At 34.2% G+C, this 17806-nt stretch overlaps 1 protein-coding gene across 3 annotated transcripts; it reads left to right on the forward strand.

The window, feature by feature from the left end:
* Positions 1–9008: 9008 nt before the first annotated feature.
* Positions 9009–17635, forward strand: LOC105317218 (uncharacterized). 3 transcript variants are annotated; one of them, XM_034458149.2, is made up of 7 exons: positions 9009–9501; positions 9755–9989; positions 11908–11974; positions 12355–12454; positions 15175–16010; positions 16520–16684; positions 16805–17635. In XM_034458149.2, exons 1-7 carry the CDS (start codon positions 9328–9330, stop codon positions 16917–16919), a joined length of 1692 nt encoding a protein of 563 aa, XP_034314040.2. In that variant the 5' UTR covers positions 9009–9327; the 3' UTR covers positions 16920–17635. The 3 variants fall into 3 exon arrangements, with proteins under 3 accessions (XP_034314040.2, XP_034314042.2, XP_034314044.2); XM_034458151.2 differs by having other exon boundaries at positions 9012–9501; positions 15175–15306; positions 16805–17624; XM_034458153.2 differs by lacking the exon at positions 15175–16010 and having other exon boundaries at positions 9015–9501; positions 16805–17613.
* Positions 17636–17806: the final 171 nt, after the last annotated feature.

Below are 17806 nucleotides of genomic sequence, written 5' to 3' on the forward strand. Positions count from 1 at the left end.
TGTACGGATAACTCCTCCTACAGATTTCAAGATAGGTAGTTGTTCTTTTGCAGATCAATTGTACACATATCAGAGGTGTGCATATTGCTAGGATTTTGATTTCTGACTTTATGAAAAAACACCAGCTTTTGAACTAAGTCAATTTTTGACAAAATATTGCATATAGGGTACCCTTATTGTACACATAAATCCTCCTACAGATTTCAAGATAGGAAGTTGTTCTTTTGCAGATGAATTGTACACATAACAGAGGTGTGCATATTGCTAGGATTTTGATTTCTGACACTTTACGAAAAAAATACCAGCTTTTGAACTTGGTCATTTTTTGGCAAAATATTGCATATAGAGTACCCTCATTATACGGATAAATCCTATTGCTAGGATTTTGATTTCTGATAATTTATGAAAAAAATACCAGCTTTTGAACTTGGTCATTTTTTGGCAAAATATTGCATATAGGGTACTCCATTTCACTGGATACGGTAGGTAGTGTTTATCAATTCAGGGTTGACATGAATTATAGAATCTGATACAGTTCACATAAAAGAAAACCCGGTTTGCTGTCATATTGACAGCTTTTCACTTGTTATAAGTTTATTAATAAAGTTGGGTTTCAATTAACATTGATTGAATAATAGAAACGGTGGATTTTCTTTTTTTTTAAGGTAGTCCTATACTCGGCACTGAATGGGCTCAATCATTAAAAGCTTAGCTTTAAATGATAAATATACATTCTAGCAATACAAATACAACAGAAAATATGCATGTTTACATGCTAGTTTGTTTGTTATCACCTCTCAGACGGGTGTACCCCCTTGCGAAAATTATTGACAATTATGAAATTTGCCAGACGTCCGTTTTTCCTAAAAATAGTTACCAATTTTGGGAAAATTAGAACTGAACATACAAAATAGAGTATAAATATTTATTTAAGCCATATCTCATCAATAATTTTGCGCAAATTTTTGTAAGTAAGTACGCTTTATGGACCTGATGTATCAAAATAGAATACAAAAAATGCAATGCTAGTATCGCGTTTGGTAATTTTTTTTACTATTTTATGGACTCAAACTTTAATTCATGGTGTTTATTCTATAGATTGACATCGTAGAACAAAGATTTGGTAAAATAAATTATATGTTGACGGATTACTTTTCACGCTATAAGCTCTAAACCAAGTAGACCCTGACGAAAAAATCCGTAAAAATCACATTTTGCCACAGTTTTCTGCCTAGATCTGTCAACAATGTTAGATATCATTTAAACATTAATTAATTGACGAATGATTAAATTCGAAATAGCGTCTGTCTCTTAATTTAAACCGGTTTTAGTAAAAGAAAAAGAAAATTTCGGGGGGGGGGGGGGCATCAAAACAAAGAAGATAAAAGCATACCTGAGATCCTGGTTAATCAGAAACTTCGTTTTTCATTTTACTTTAACACAATCGAGTTTCTCAACATTAATCATTTCTATCTCTCATAGAATATATTATATTACCGTTCTAATCGCTTATTATTGCCATTGTTTACAACAGCGATGTAGAGCAAAATCAATACCGGGTATCTAAAACGCTTTGTAAAAGTCGAACCAATATTGTAAAATCCGTATTATGACGTAGTGCGATACTCGGACTACTTTAATGTCCTGCTTGGTACATGTAAAACATATTACCTCATACTGAGTAGTTTGTTTTTCATAATTTGTTTAATACAAAGCTTATGTAAACCTAAGTGGTCTATTTAGAGTCAGACTCTTTTAAACTAGATTACTTTCATATTAATTTTCCAAATATTAGTTAAGAAATCGCACCCATTTTATTCCTTTTAGACCTCTATGAACCTTGGGAATTACCCTATGACAAAACTCAATATTAGCTACTCTAGCTTTGTTGCAATAGCCTTACATGCATAATTGCCCTCTTTGTAGATAATCCGACTTAACTCGATATGAGTTAAGTCATGTTATGGAAATGAATAGATTAACAATTTCACTAATATTTTCATCGGAAGAAAGATAACTCCTCAGTATGAGGTTCTCGTAACTTTTCGCACGGCCCCCTTTGGGGTCCTTATTTAACGCATGCGCAGTAGTGTTTCGCCTTTTCTCAGCTTCAACCTGGAAAAAATTAAATCCATTGTTCATCACGTCTGACTTAATCGCTCGATTAATCATCGGTGGATAGTAATCGGGTAATCTTGTGTAATTCAATCAATTGTCCAAGTTGCGGTACGTATTCAAACTTTGCAACACAAGGTAATTCTCTTATTTTGTCTGCTTCTCTCTTTAAGGCGACCATGATTGTTACATTAGATAGTTATTACAATGTAGGTTTATTTCAAGTCAAATTGCGGGCCACCAACGATTAACTGTTATAACTTGGTTAATGAGTCATCATTATTTAATATAATATTCAATTGTAAGATTTTAAATTTACAATAAATTTAAAATATTCAAATTCAAGTAGGTTTTAAAGGGCCTACATCGCTAGTGCTGACCTAGGACTACGGTTGCATAAATATATACTAGTATCATATAGCATATATAGAGGATATCTATTTTGTGTGATTTTATATTTGCTTTATCCAACGAGTTGAAATGGTGTATATATTCGCGAGGCTTGCCGACAGGAGTTATGTTGAAAGTACTAGCAAATCTTCGAAAATAGGTCACTGAAGCATTGAAGCGAGGGGTTGTGTCAAAATAGTTCGGACCGGAAGTATTTGATAAAGCATCACCCGTTTGATATAGCAAAGGTTTATCACACGGGTAATATACACCACACGTATGAGATAAAAATAATTAACGTTAACAGATACAATAACTTTATTGTTTACTTACGGTATAACCTAATAGCCATATGATAACGTTTATGATACATTAATTTTCATTGATATTTCTTTATGACTTTGTTTGTATTTACTTTAAAATAGTAAGTTACTCAGTTTTGTTAACTTCCGAATCCTACGCCAGGCCATATGCTCATCCGGCTCTCAGAGCCCTCATCCGGCAACCACAGTCACCCAAACCCAAGCAGGCCCGAGGAGGCCCACGTAGGCAGCGGTCCAGATTGTGTCAACTCGACCTCAAAATCAAGAGCATCAGCTATTCAGCTACCAGTCGATGATCCCACAACCAGTGAGAAGACTGCAGTACCACTACCTACCATAGCACCATCAATCCCTCTGACAACTTCAGGTGAACACCCTTTAATAAGCATTTCTGATGAGCGTGGGGTTATGTCCCTCAAACCATCAAAGAAAAAATATGGTCAAAACAATACATTGATCTGTCAAAAATCATCAATTCAGAAACAGTTGATACATCCGCTCAGGATTCGCTTTATAGTAAGTTTGGATGAAATTGTCTCCACGACTCTTTGAGAAAATGTGAATATATATACCCCAACACCACTGGTACTGACATATTCTTTTCCCTAAATCTTAACGCTTGCAGGCCAAGATTTGCAGGATGAAAATTGAAAGGAGCTTAAGATTTTGTTGTTTGAAAGGATAGATGTAGTGTTTTTCAGAAATACACTTTAAAACAACCAAAACTGACGCCCCTTTTTAAAAAAAGTTGAAGATTGAAAAATGAAAATACAGTTTATCATTTGTGTATGAGCTAATTTTTCTGAACAAATTTCCTTTCTGAACTTGTTCTAGTTTAAATAGTTCATGAGCGTATCAAGAACCTTCTTTTTTTAACATGAAGAAAAATAAGGAAATGATCAAATTTTTGAAATAAATAATAAAGTTTTTTTTTAGGAGGGATGTTAACAATGCAAGTTATCAAATGTTCACTTCAAACTGCGAAAATATAAATCAACCCCTTCTTACACCTTTTGTTGCTCTTTCTTAGCCTCTATCATTTTGCAGAGACAGCTTCGTTAATTTCTTAACTGTACATATCCTGTTGGCTCCAATGTCCACCTTCTCGTCCACTTCGTGGATCCTGGAAACGACGCAATGAAGCTGACAAACCAGACCATGCTGAAGTTGGAGGGCCAATCACCCACCAGTGGATAAATACGGTTACAGAAACGATTACACTAGCAAGCTTTTATTCGTCTATGGCTTGAGAAGGAGTAAAAAAACACATACTCATACCAAAGGAGGACAACACATGGCACAATATTCTACAAAGTTGTTCCCAGCCAAACTTACAATCAGAACAGGAGAATGGTATCTTAGGACGTTATATCGACGTTTTACCGATGCCAAGGAGATGGACAGGTATAACATTAAAATCCTAGGGCTCAGTGGAGGTTTGTGAACTATATCAGAAATGACCACCTCATCATTTGGATATACAATCATCCGTTCAGGAAACCACCAGCAAAGATATAGGTTATTAGGCTTTCAAAAACCCAGACGAGGATAAGAAGGAAAATGTCTCCTAATGCCCCAGTCACACATTCACGGATAAAATGCCGGATTAGCTACGGAGGCGATCCGGAATCATTCGTGGCAATATGTATTGACCCAGTGGCTTTTCCGTCTGTTATCGTATCTAAACGTAGCAATACTTGTAAAGCTGCGACAATTTTTGAACATGTTCAAAATTCCACTACGGATGAAACCACCGTAGTACTTCCTGAGAAAAACTTACTAAGCCGTTTTAGAACGGAGAAGTCCGTTTTAACTCCGTATAAATCCGAAGTAATTCGTATGTATCAATTTGTATCCATTCCGTTGTGCATCCGTACTAACTCCGTATCATTAGATTTTCCGGTGTCAACCGTGGAAAATAATCCGTAGTAAAACCTAGGAGTTGATCTGTGAATGTGTGACTGGGGCATTAACGATTATTTGATTTTCCGGTGTCAACCGTGAAAAATATTCCGTAGTAGAACCGTGGAGTTGATCCGTGAATGTGTGACTGGGGCACTTTAAACACTGTGTCGCTATTTGACATCCTTTTGATAATGGGTGACGTGAAAGCTAGAATTGAGTCAGAAAGAACATGACGAGAAAGTAGAACCGACCTCATGGAATTAGAAAAATGAATGAAAATGGTGAGATTTTTTTTGCTGAACTTTGTGGTCTAGGCATTGCTAATGCTCGAAGATGAATTAATATCATCTCTACAAAATGTAAGAGCAAAGAGAGGACCAGATATACTCATGCAAACATAGTGGAAACATTTCAGTTGTCACACTAGATTCAGTGGATTACACACAAGAATGGAAATGAAAAATACAAACAGTAAATATTACAGAGTAAAGATGCCAGCATAACATTATGTTAAGAAACAGGTTTACCCAAAACAATCGGAAACCGTGAATTTCAACAAAGACATGAAAAACCATAAGTGAGAGAAGGAAAAAATGCAATGCTAGAATCCGACATATAAGAAACAAGTTACAGAACAGAATGTGAAGAGACAAAAATGAAAAAGATATTCAACCAAGATTAAAGGGGCATGGTCGCGATTTTAGTCAAATTCAATTTTACTATTTTTATTTTTTACAATGCTTTAGGAATGTATTTCTAATGATGAAGTGAAGTCACAACTGTTTGTTACGTAAGCAAGGCTCGTGTCCTTTTTTTGTTTACAAAGGTTCAATATACCCGTAAAAATCTTTTTGAAACAGATTTATCTATATCATCTTATTCATTTCTAACATGAATAAACAGTTTTTAAGGTTAATACATTCATTCAAATTGGAATGTTCACCTTTGTAAAAGCTTTGTTTACATACTAAGCTCTGTAACTTGCTAAAAACTCAACAAATGACACTCAAATTTTGGTTGACTATTAAAATTGCCTTACCGAAGCATTGTAAATATCAAAATCGGAAAAATAATTTTTGACCAAAATCCTTACCATGCCATTTTAAAGAGACCTATAGCTTAACAAGCTGAAAAAGTATTTGACACCACATTTGTACAGAACACCCAAATTTGGGGGGGGGGGGGGGTAGGTAGATCATTAGACAGCTATACTCCTCTTGAATGTAGGAACAGCTGGGCGACATCTATCAAGTTAGAAGAACAACTTGACAGCAATATCATTTCAGGAGGTGTTAAATAGATTCCTTTCAACAGGCCAACTAAATCTAGATCCAGGTCCAACTTTGAAGATCAATGTCAAAGAAAGTCGACACATCAATAAGACTTTTTTTTTTTAAAAATGGGAAGGCTGGCATAACCGTCAGCATATCTTTAAAAACATTATGTACAGTTCATGGACAATATCTCGCTGTCCCATCTTCAAGACTATCTATACAGGATGAGGAATGTATACCAGAAGACTGGCACAAAGGACTCCTTGTTAACTTACCAAAAAAGGAATACACCAATCAGTGTAACAACTGGGAAGGAATTACCCTGCTATCATTCCCCAGCTAAGTGTTTTGCAGCATCATACTGGCAAGGATAAAAAAGGAAGTGGACAAATAAATGCGAGACGAACAAACTAGATTCAGACAAGAGTGTTCATATGTTAACGCAATACTGAGTAGACGTCTTATCAATTATCATTGATCAGACTATTGAGTGGCGGTCGTCAATACATGGATACTAGTACCTTAATTTCATAGACTTCCAAAAAGACATATGATAGTGTAGACTATAAAGAACTTTGTGGATTCCTCGAACACTTTAAAATTTCGAGAGAAAAAATATGTACATCGTACAGAAAATTAGAACCATTTTAACAAGAGCTAGGACCTTGGGTAGTTGTGCCAAAACAGCAATGTGGCGTATGCTTGTTTACTTCATTGCTGGCCACTCGGACATGGTTCTTTGAAATCGACACGATTTGTTTGGCTTTTGAGCTAAGACTATGCAGACGGTGCATATTTCGCTTGAAATCAGCGTCATTTTAACATAATAGTTTTAACGCAAGAAATAGATAGCTACATCCAACCGAAAGTCCAAGGTCTTGTTAAAATGGTTCTAATGACGGATTCAAAGACGAGTCATCAACGAAAGAACTCTGACAAAACCATTTCCAGTAAAAACCGTATAAGGTAAGAATGATTACTTTCTCCTTTTCTTTTTCTTTAAATTTGTGACGGACTGAGTCAGCAGAATAGCCTACAACAGCCCAACTGGCATGTGCATGCAGTGGACACTGACATCACTTCTAGAAACTTTTGACCTCGCTGATGATATAAACACGTTATCTCATCGTCTTAATGACTTTCAACACCATCCTACCAACCTAAAGCAACAGCCAAGCCAAAGGGTCTCGACATTAATGCACAGAAGACGAAATCTATAAGAATCAACTCAAAACAAAGAGACAGCATCAAGATCAGCAATACTGAAGTAAAGGATATAAAATACTTAACTTACTGTTTAACTACCTAAGAAGTATTTCAGTTGGTCAAGAAAAATGACATACACCAAAGACCGCTTAGTTGTACCTCAAATCAGACATGATTCGATTTGATTTTATAGAGGGCGAAGATATTCTTAACTATCTTCATTGCGATAATATCAGGAAAAAAATTAACCAGCTCTTCCAAGAAAGTAACAATAAATAATACCAGGTAGTTGTTTTAAATAATGGAGAAAGAACCACATAAAATATGCTCTATACACAAACATAGTTGCACTTCGGAAGAAATAAAGATTTTTTAAAATAGAAGAGAGAAAACTTGCCAAAAATCAGTGATGTTAAATTTATAGATTCTTACTCGACAAACATTGCTCTTCAGGGTATCAATAAAGAAAGAGATTCTACTGGTAATTCTAATTTTCATTCTGACCCAACAAATCTCAACTAAGCTTCAGAAATGGTTCAATTTAAGACAAAATTAATAATGTGAACAAATAGACAAAAAAATCTTAAAGTAATGATATTGCAGATTTTGCGACAAATCTAAATTTACCTGAATTACTTTTAGACCAAAAAGAGCAACTTGTTATATTGATTAACCTAGCGCAAGTTTCTTTGCACCGTAAATACACCTTTTAAAACACTTTAAAAACTGTAGCTTCCAGGTCGTTCATTCGATTTTTTTACCGAGAGCTATATACAGACATGCTGCTACATTGCCTCTTTAACAGTACAGTCAATATTCAAACTTTGGTTATATTGGTGAAACTTTGATAAAACGATGTAAACGGTAAAAATAATTTACAAATCGAAATTCGATGAAAATCTTTTCAGTGCAACTTTAACCTACTTTCGATGATTTAATCATTTAAAAATGATGTCGTATAGAGACATTGCAAACTTTATAATGTAATAATAAGATTGTTGGGAGAGTCTCCACGAAGAGAGATGATTTTAAATACATTGCACGTATGCCAAAAACCGATGGAAAATCGAACGTCAGCAGGAATTAACGTATTTTTAGTATTTTGTCAATCTATTATATAATTTTTAGAACATGAGAAGTTTCTAACAAATCAAGTTCTTATTCAATTATTTTTTTAATATGGTGATGGATTTGTTGCTGGTGGCTTCGTTGTATGCACGAGTTAAATGCTCTTTGTTTACGTTTTACACGTTTTTGTATGGCACGCCAAATCTACTAAAATGCCAATAAATTAAGTTATTGACAGGTGATAAAATTGTGGTCCATTAACTATACCCGGTACTTAACGACGTTAATCTGTGAACATTTTTTTTAATGTAAACTATATTTAACAGAGAAAAGAAGCATTTACGATTGCAAAACATATTTGTCTTAGAAAATACTACATGTATATTAACTAATAGTATTTTTATAGTTTACGATGTGTAAACTATGATTTATACAAATTTATAATGACGAATTTACTGACTAGTGATAAACGATTTAACGAGAAAATATCTGATGTTTTTTTTTGGAGACACAATTTTTCATGACTGCAACTATCAAAGCTATATACATATAGGTAACAATTGGTTGCGCATAAATCAAAGATACTAGTTTTCTAAAATCTAAAAGCTGCGATTATCAGTGATTAAGCTATAATTTACGAATGCCATAAAATTATAATTTCAGTGCGTTCTAAATTGCATTTGTAAAACTCTTAATTAACTTTGAAACTGTGTTTAGCGTTCATTGTATATGTGGCGCGCCATAGTTTATATATGACGTTAATCGTTCTCACAGTTTAATGAACGTGCCGGCAGAGTATGACAATTTACCGTTTGTGTTGGCTATGGCATTAGTACAATCTACATTTTACCTGTTCATGGAGATATGAAGATGTGTTTGTCACCGAACGAAAGAGCTTTCTGATGGTTTAAAGCGTTTACGAGTGAAAATCGAAATGAAAGTAGAATTCTACTCACGCTTCTCTTGTGTACATGACATTTATTATATTTTTCTTCTCAATCGTCGTACATAGCACAGTAGTGAAGATGTTTGTGTGAAAAGTCGAAATGAAAGTAAGTTTTCTATGCACGCTTCTTTCGTGTATATCGCATGGGCTTTTGGTCGACACCCAACACATCGACTACTACGCCGTACTTGGTGTCAGAAGGACAGCGGGTCACGATGAAGTAAGGTCGTCGTACAAAGCATTGATGTTGGAGCTACATCCTGATAGAAACAGGGTAAATAAAGACTAAAGAAGTTTTAACAGTCCTTTTCCCTCTCATTAACAAATATTAATTGAAATAGAGCAAGGAATCTATATATAAACACTAACGTTACCATCCATCAATAAATTGTTAATTTACAAAGGGTCAATTACGTATACAATTGAACATTTAATTTTAATGACAGCATAATACGCTTCCTATTTTGCATGCAAGTATGATTGATATGATTATCAAATAAATTTATCATGGCATGAAATTTTTTCAGCAAGATCTTTTAGCAAACGAAAAATCAGCCATGATAAATGAAGCTTATCATACCTTACGGGATGAATATAGACGTGCTCAATATGATAGGGAGCACCAATCAGCTGGCAAATGGGAAGGAACATACGGGCAGTTTACTTACAACTATTTCAAACGAGACGCAGGATATGAACAGTTTGCCTGCAACTATTTAAAACGATACGCAACATACATTTGGAAATTCGTTGTTAAAGGAGGTAAAATGGTTGCTATTTTTGCTAATTCTATTACTGTATCCCCGAAATTTATACCATTTATATGACAAAACATATACTTATCAAACCATATAACCTGTTACATATCCGCTTGGTGCCTTGTGGTGACATAAAAGGCATCAACAGAACGTCTCCATCCATCTATGTCCACAGCCGCATTCCTCGCCTCAGCCCAGGATCTCCATCCACTTTCCTCTCTCTCCTTCTCGACTGTTCTCCGCCATGTTGTTTTAGGTCTTCCTCTCTTTCTCCTGCTGCCTTCAGGGCTATGTTACAATCATTGTTGTGCTCTGTTCTGATGATATTGCCTATGAATTTTATTATTGGCTCAGTAGTCTCATGTTTGATAACTAGTATTTCTTGTGTTATTATTTTATCCTGCCATCAGAACTTATGAATTCGCCTGTGGCTGTTATTCTGAAATACATTTATTTCCTTTTCGTCCCCTTTCTTCATTTTCCATGCTTTACATTTCTACATTAGCTTTGGAGTGATTAGTTTCCTTTATGATCATATTATTGTTTTTTTGCTGATGTTTAACGTTAGAGTTCCATATCTTCTTAAGTTTTGTAAATGCTGATCAAAGGAATCAAACCATATTCCGAAATATCTAATTTTAACCTAGCCTTTTCAACGATTTTGATATTTGTCTTACCTTCCTGGGGCAAGTAAAACATCAAAATCGTTAAAAAAGCCAGGAAACGTCAGATACCTCAGGCTAATCAAACCATTGTATATCAGACACGTAGCACGTAGCATCCGGGGGGGGGGGGGCTCCAACTTTTCCACGATGCTGACATTGTGTTTAGATTAACATACAAACATGATATTATACTGAAAAATTTGAATATCAACAAATCTGATACCACTTTATTGTTTTCAAAAATCATTCCAAACTACGTATATCTATTTAACACAACGTCGATTTGTAACCAAGTAGTGCCAATTTTTAAGAACTCAGAGTGGGTCTGTGCTCCAAATTTAGTCTAAATGGGGTTTAATACAACATAATTAACAAAAACATGGAAAGATGACCACTATACATGTACATTTAAAATATCATTTTGTATCCCAACAATTAAACGTTTAGGAAAAATAATACAAGTCCGCAAAAATCGTGGCAAAAGTCGCGTATAGCATTTAAACAAAGCGCTATGTTGTGGTTGAAATGGCTCGGGAGTTAGAACCATCTACCCTAGGTAATCTTATACACTATCCTACATAAATAAGTACCCACCGTACCTCTGGGGGGTTTTCACACTCTAAAAAAGATAGATAACCCTTGCTACGCGTTGTAGAAACATAATTCAAGGGGAAACCCAATTATGGATAAGAAATGAAAACTTAACATAAATTATGCTATACTTCTTTTCAACCCTAATGAATAAAAGTGAGTATTCTTAAAATCTTCATGTTTATAAGTTGATTTTGAAAAATTTAACTGTAAAATTTTCGATAAGGAAATAAAAAAGTATGGGCTCTTTCCATTTTCACTTAACCCCCCCCCCCCCCAACACACGCGGATAATAAGAATTGTGACTGAGTACGTCAGTTCTAACTGGTCTCTTTTTGTGAAGCGCTTGTCGTTCATCGGGCAATCGAGTGTTTTGCTTTTAGCTCACCTGGGCTGAAGGCTCAAGCGAGCTTTTCTGAGCGATATTTGTCTGTCGTTGTAAACTTTTCACATTTCACATTTCTTCCCCTCAGAAACCATTTGGACGATTTCAACGTAACTTAGCCCATATCATTACTGGTGAAGGGGATTCAAGTTTATTCAATTGAAGAACCATACATTTTATAATATTCTGGGAAATTATCGATATGTTTTATTGGTTTTTAAATTGAATACATTATACATGCAGTTATTAGTGATGGTGTTTATATATATACTTTTACATAGGGGAAACTGAAGAGACTAGTGGTGATTTGGGAGTTTTCTTGGCTTTTACTGCAACATTTGTTTACAGGTAAGTAATGGAACTGTCAACTGTAAAGCTACATAACTATTTCTGCGTGTATCAAAATTGTTTGCAGTCAAAATTATAATTATGATATACTAGTATATGTTGACAGAAAAATTTTCCTTTTATCTGAGTAGCAAACTTAAGACCAATACCTAGTAATGCTACAAATTCTTTGTCAAGATGCTAGTATGTACTTCTTATTCATCAATACTTTTATATCAGTATTGAAAGAATCAGAACATTTATACTTATCTTTTATAGTATTTCAATTAAAAATCAGATGTGAATTTCTATAAACATGATCGTATGAAATGAAACTATTAAGCCCATAAATTTTACTCTTTTCCTGATTTTTTAATGAAATGAAATGTACATTTTAACAGGAGCCCTGCGGTCATGTTTCTGTTGCTTTGGGTGGTTGTTGAGAATAAACCACATCTGTTTCTTATGATCTGGATTTCAGCAAAGTTAAAAAAACTGGAGGTAAGAAATGGTTTACAATTATTGCATGTCATTAAGTACAACTGATTACTTTCAGAATTGTTCCATGTTTTGGTCAAACTAAACTGAATCGGTCTATAGCTCATCTAGCTACTAGTATTTATCAATTCATATTTTCATTGTTTTTAAAACTATTCAACGATTTAACTAAAGGTGATTCGACACACCCATTTAATATCTAATGGATTTATCAAGTATCCTTTTTAAAATATGATTTCACAATATAAGCTCTTAGTTATTTCATATGAGGTTTTTTTATTCATTCAGAGAAACTGGAAAAAATATTTTTATTGCAAACAATTAAGGTAACAATAATGCATGTAAAAAATGTCGGATAAAATTTGTAATGTTTGAGAAAAAAAAATCATCTTATCTTTAAAATTTAAAAGATATTTGATAGATCCATCAAATAATATTTGGTGTATGGAGCCACCTTAAATTATTCATATAATTTTTTTGAAAGTTGATGGGAAGTCTCCCAAGGGATATAGGGAAATTTTGGACTACAATTCCCTCTATATATAGAATGTATTATGTACATATATATATAGTGAATAAATTAGTTCATCAAAAGTAGCCTCCCGCCCATTTACCCATACCAGAATTGAAGTTCATGACCTCTAAGTTAATCATGGTCATGGTCAAGTATGTAACATATTGTTCAAATAGTCATAATTCATCATCAAACTTATTAAGTTTGTATAAAGTTGTAAACTTGACCCATTTAATCAAGGCCTTGGAATTTTGGTAGGACGTAACTGAGCCATTTTAATTAAAGGGGCATGGTCACGATTTTGGTTATATTTTATTTTTCTGTTTTTATTATTTGCAATGCTTTATGAATGCATTTCTAAAGATCAAATGAAATTTGGGTGCCCGTCGATGAGTTTTAAGCAGATACAGGGCTCACAATTCTTCGTCATGTATAAACAAGACTCGTGCCCTGTTTTTGTTTACCTAGGTTCAGTATACCAGTAAACAATCTTTTTCAAGATGATTTGTCTATTTTCTTATTCATTTTAAGCATAAATAAACAGTTTCTTCTGTTTAACACGTTCATTTTAGGTCTAAATCTTGAATTTTTACTTCAACGTTCAAAATGTAAACAAAAGCTTTGTTTACATAGCGAGGAATTGTAAGTTCTTTAACTCGCTTATAATTCAACGAATGACACTCAAATTTTGGTTGCCTATTAAAAATGCCTTACTGAAGCATTTTAAACATTAAATTGAAAAAATAATTTTTGACCAAAATCGTGACCATGCCCCTTTAAGACTTTCGACAGCACGTGACAAACGAAGGCGGGGTCTGCTCATGGATAGTTTACGATTATTCATTTATATATCTTATTATTATAGTAATATCGGGAATGCACCTGCCTCTAATCAATACGGTGCAAATGCGTTGGTCTTTATATATGTACATTGTACTTCGTGAATTTCCAGAATGACTTTCTATCCCCGAAAAAGATGAATTATTCTTCATTTTTAAAAAAAAAATTCATAGCCCTAATGAATAGATTGACTTCTCATTGTTTTACTTTTATTTCATATTCATTCATTTCCCGACTTATAGAATCGATATTTGCTTCAAAGAATTAAACGTATTTACACAATTTCATAAGTACGAACCCTAAATTGTGCAATGCTTCTGTTTCAACGATTGAAATTAAATTTAAATTGATGAAGGTAGTTTAGTTTTTTAAAATCTTATTTGATACTCTGTATCAGTGTATGTTTTTTAAAAGTGGCTGAAAAAACATGTACATATATATTTTGAACAAAATCAATCAATTTAAGCAAAATAAAAATTATTTGAGAAATGCATGTCGCGAAACCGTGAATGGTTAATGTCAAATTCGATTGGCTACCGCTATTTACTCTGTCCACAAAACAAGTTTTCTATTCAAACGCTTTCCTATCACGTGATTGACTTTCTATAAAACCTTTAAACAGGATACCCCTATCTCATATATAGGGGCATGGTCACGATTTTGGTCAAAAATCATTTTTCCAGTTTTAATCTTTAGAATGCTTTAGAAAGGCATTTTTAATAGGCAACCAAAATTTGAGTGTTATTCATTCATTTCACCCAACAGAGCAGATCTTGGCAAACACCTATCCGGTTTTGACAGTCTGAGTATTAATTAATGAGCTTCTCTTAGCGAATGAAGAGAAAGGAAATTTTGAAAGCTTGTTTTGATGAGCAAACTATAGATACATATGTAGTAACTCCCAGCTCTAGATCTTGTTTAAACGGTTTATTGCGTCAAAAGTTAAAAATGACGCTGGTATCAATCGAAATATGCACTGATTGCGTAGTCTTAGCATAAAAGCCATAAAAATCTTGTTAATTTCAAAAGCCATGGGTAAGTGACCAACCATGAAATAGACAGGCCTACGTCACATCGCTTATTTGAGCATTTTCCTATACCTTTATACAGAGCTTATCGGCGCAAGGAGGTAATTATGGCCTAAAAATAGTTACGACCAGCCAGCTCTTATAACTCCGTGACAATTAATGTTTTCTGAAATATGGTTTAATCTTATATCTTCATATCATTTAAATCGTTTAGGTTATATGATGCATTAAAATGTTCTTGGTAAAAATCCTGATCATGCATGCATGACATCTTTGTTTTTGTTTCTTTTTTCTTCCTTTAATAACATATATTACATCAATACTAATTTCTGTCGTTTCAGACCAAATATTTGCAATACCTTGCTTTTCTGTGGATCATCTACATTTTCATCATCAGATATATCCATGAAAGCCTGACCTCGGATTTCAGTTCAAGGATATTCCTATTCCTGTTCAACTATCCCAAACTTTTTGTATTCTATTTTATTTCAACTGTAATTGCAACTTTCGTATTCTTCTGGAGATACAAACCTCACCAAAATCAACAAATAAAATTGACTATTTTTGGTCTACAGCATGGCATAGCTTTCTTGCATCTTTCAGAAACTATGGAAGGTGAAACAAGCTATTTGGATGTGTTGATTGCACAATTGATATTTGTAGCCATTTCTGAGATTTTATGGATAATGTTGTTTAAACATGTGGAGAGTTTAATCAAATCAGACGCCTCTAAGTTGTACACGTTCTGTAAAGTGCGTTGTAGGAGGATTGCGAATTTCCTGTTGAGTTGTATTCAACAATTTGGTGCTCGTCTCAACAATTTGATCAGACGTCTGCGTTTTCATGTCGAATCCCTTCCGAATTTCGCTAGGATGTACGACGTGACAGCAATAGCTGTAGCAACACTTTATAACAATTCAATAAATATGTGCTGTACTGTTTTTCACTGCATATTCAACATACGTCACAGGATTGCGAATTTCCTGTTGAGTTGTATTCAACAATTTGGTGCTCGTCTCAACAATTTGATCAGACGTCTGCGTTTTCATGTCGAATCCCTTCCGAATTTCGCTAGGATTTACGACGTGACGGCAATAGCTCTAGTAACACTTTATAACAAAACAATAAATGGGTGCTGTACTGTTTTTTACTGCATATTCAACATAAGTCACAGAAGGTAAATTAAGCATGTGGCTGTGTAGAAATGCATTTTTGCTAGCCGAGGGTTTTCGGTCCCCTCCGCTCCCCTTATATATACGTTTATGAGGAGCGGAGTGGGCCGAAACCCTTCGCAAACGAAGATGGTAGAGATATCTGTATTCATTGTATTTGTAGCATCATATTCAAAAAGTAAATCAAATAAATGTATATATAGCTTCGTGTAAATATCTTTATAGCTGTATTGGTATTTGCAATTAACATGTATCTATTTAATTTTTGGTTGAAAAAAGTAACGTGTGTAAAGTAAGTACTAAGACAGTTTCACAAAATCACAAGTCACGCACTTTGATTTATTCCATAATGTTAAGGACATTTCTCAAATTCTGATCCTCAGCTGTCACAAAACATTCTTGTGCCATGATACTAATTTTTCTTTCATTGCATGCGATATTTGTACTGATGTTGAGTTTCTTCGAATGTTCCACTTGGTAAGACGGTTTTTTGCATATATACACTTTTTCTTAGGTCAGCCAACGAAGCACACGAGCGGAGATTGCTGACCAATGTAGAGTATATACTGGAGGGACGTTTCCACACACGAGAGCAACTGAATCTCCTTCGACAGAACTGCCAGAGAATGCCCGTAATGAAAACTTGGCATGTTGCTGGAGCTCTGTCTAATACTCATAGGTACTACGTACGTGTATTTAACATCTAAGAAATGTAAAGGACTTGATTTTTGCTCGTCGATTGACCACAGACCACAGTGATTAAGTATTGTACATGCATCATACATTGTCTCATTTCAAGACTTGCTGGTTTTGTTCTTGGCGAAGACCACGTCACACTCACTGAAAGAGAAGAACATGAGCGGAGCTCTACTATTTATCCTGTACGGACCGATGAAGATCCGGAAGACCTATAGGATCTCTAGCATACAAACAATTATCTATAAATGTTTTATGAAGATCTTTATCTTCATGTACCCAAATGTGAAAATCTTCAATTATTTCAAGAAGTTGTTGACTGCATTGATGAGTGTATGAATTCAATAGAAGGGGATAATAATTCAATAACTTGCATTGAAAGTTCCTCACAATTGTATTTACCATGTTTACGGTACCTTCAAACAAAGTCAGAGCTAATTGTATCATACAGATACTTACTGGGTATGAGGGCAATACATAATTTGTTGGACCTAAAGGATATGAGCGGAACATGTAATAGGGAGCATTTTATGATAATTACATTCATGCATATTATTCATATTTCATCATCAACATCATCATCATCATCCTACATTCCATATTTTACATGTACATACTACTGTCCCTATAACTCCCTGTCTTTTATGCATCTATCAAGTAATCATTACTTAATTACCTTTTCTAGTGGCTTCTGATATTTTATAGCCTTAAGTCATTTCACCTGTATGGCCACTTACATACATGTGGACAGGATCAGGTGGTTTACTTAGCCAATAGTATGTTTTTATAATTTTTCCCGCTCTAACTGAGTAGCCTTTGTGACAGACCAAGGCTAGTATTCTTAGGAGTAAGACCTGATTTTTTCAAGAGACGACTTAACTTATATTTATTTATTCTATCAACATATTTGAAGCAGTCAGTTATAGTAAGTGTTCTATTTTGGAATTCTTGAACTTTAATAAATAATTTAATAGATAATAATGATATTTTCTGTTAATTGGTACATTTGGCTAATTCTACTTTTTGAGGTTATAATACCTTATTTATGAAAGAATGTATTTTATAAATTATCCCAGTAATTCATAGTTTTGATATCTAAGCTATA

The sequence above is a fragment of the Magallana gigas genome, chromosome 7 (assembly GCF_963853765.1).
Source record: "Magallana gigas chromosome 7, xbMagGiga1.1, whole genome shotgun sequence".
Taxonomy (NCBI): domain Eukaryota; kingdom Metazoa; phylum Mollusca; class Bivalvia; order Ostreida; family Ostreidae; genus Magallana; species Magallana gigas.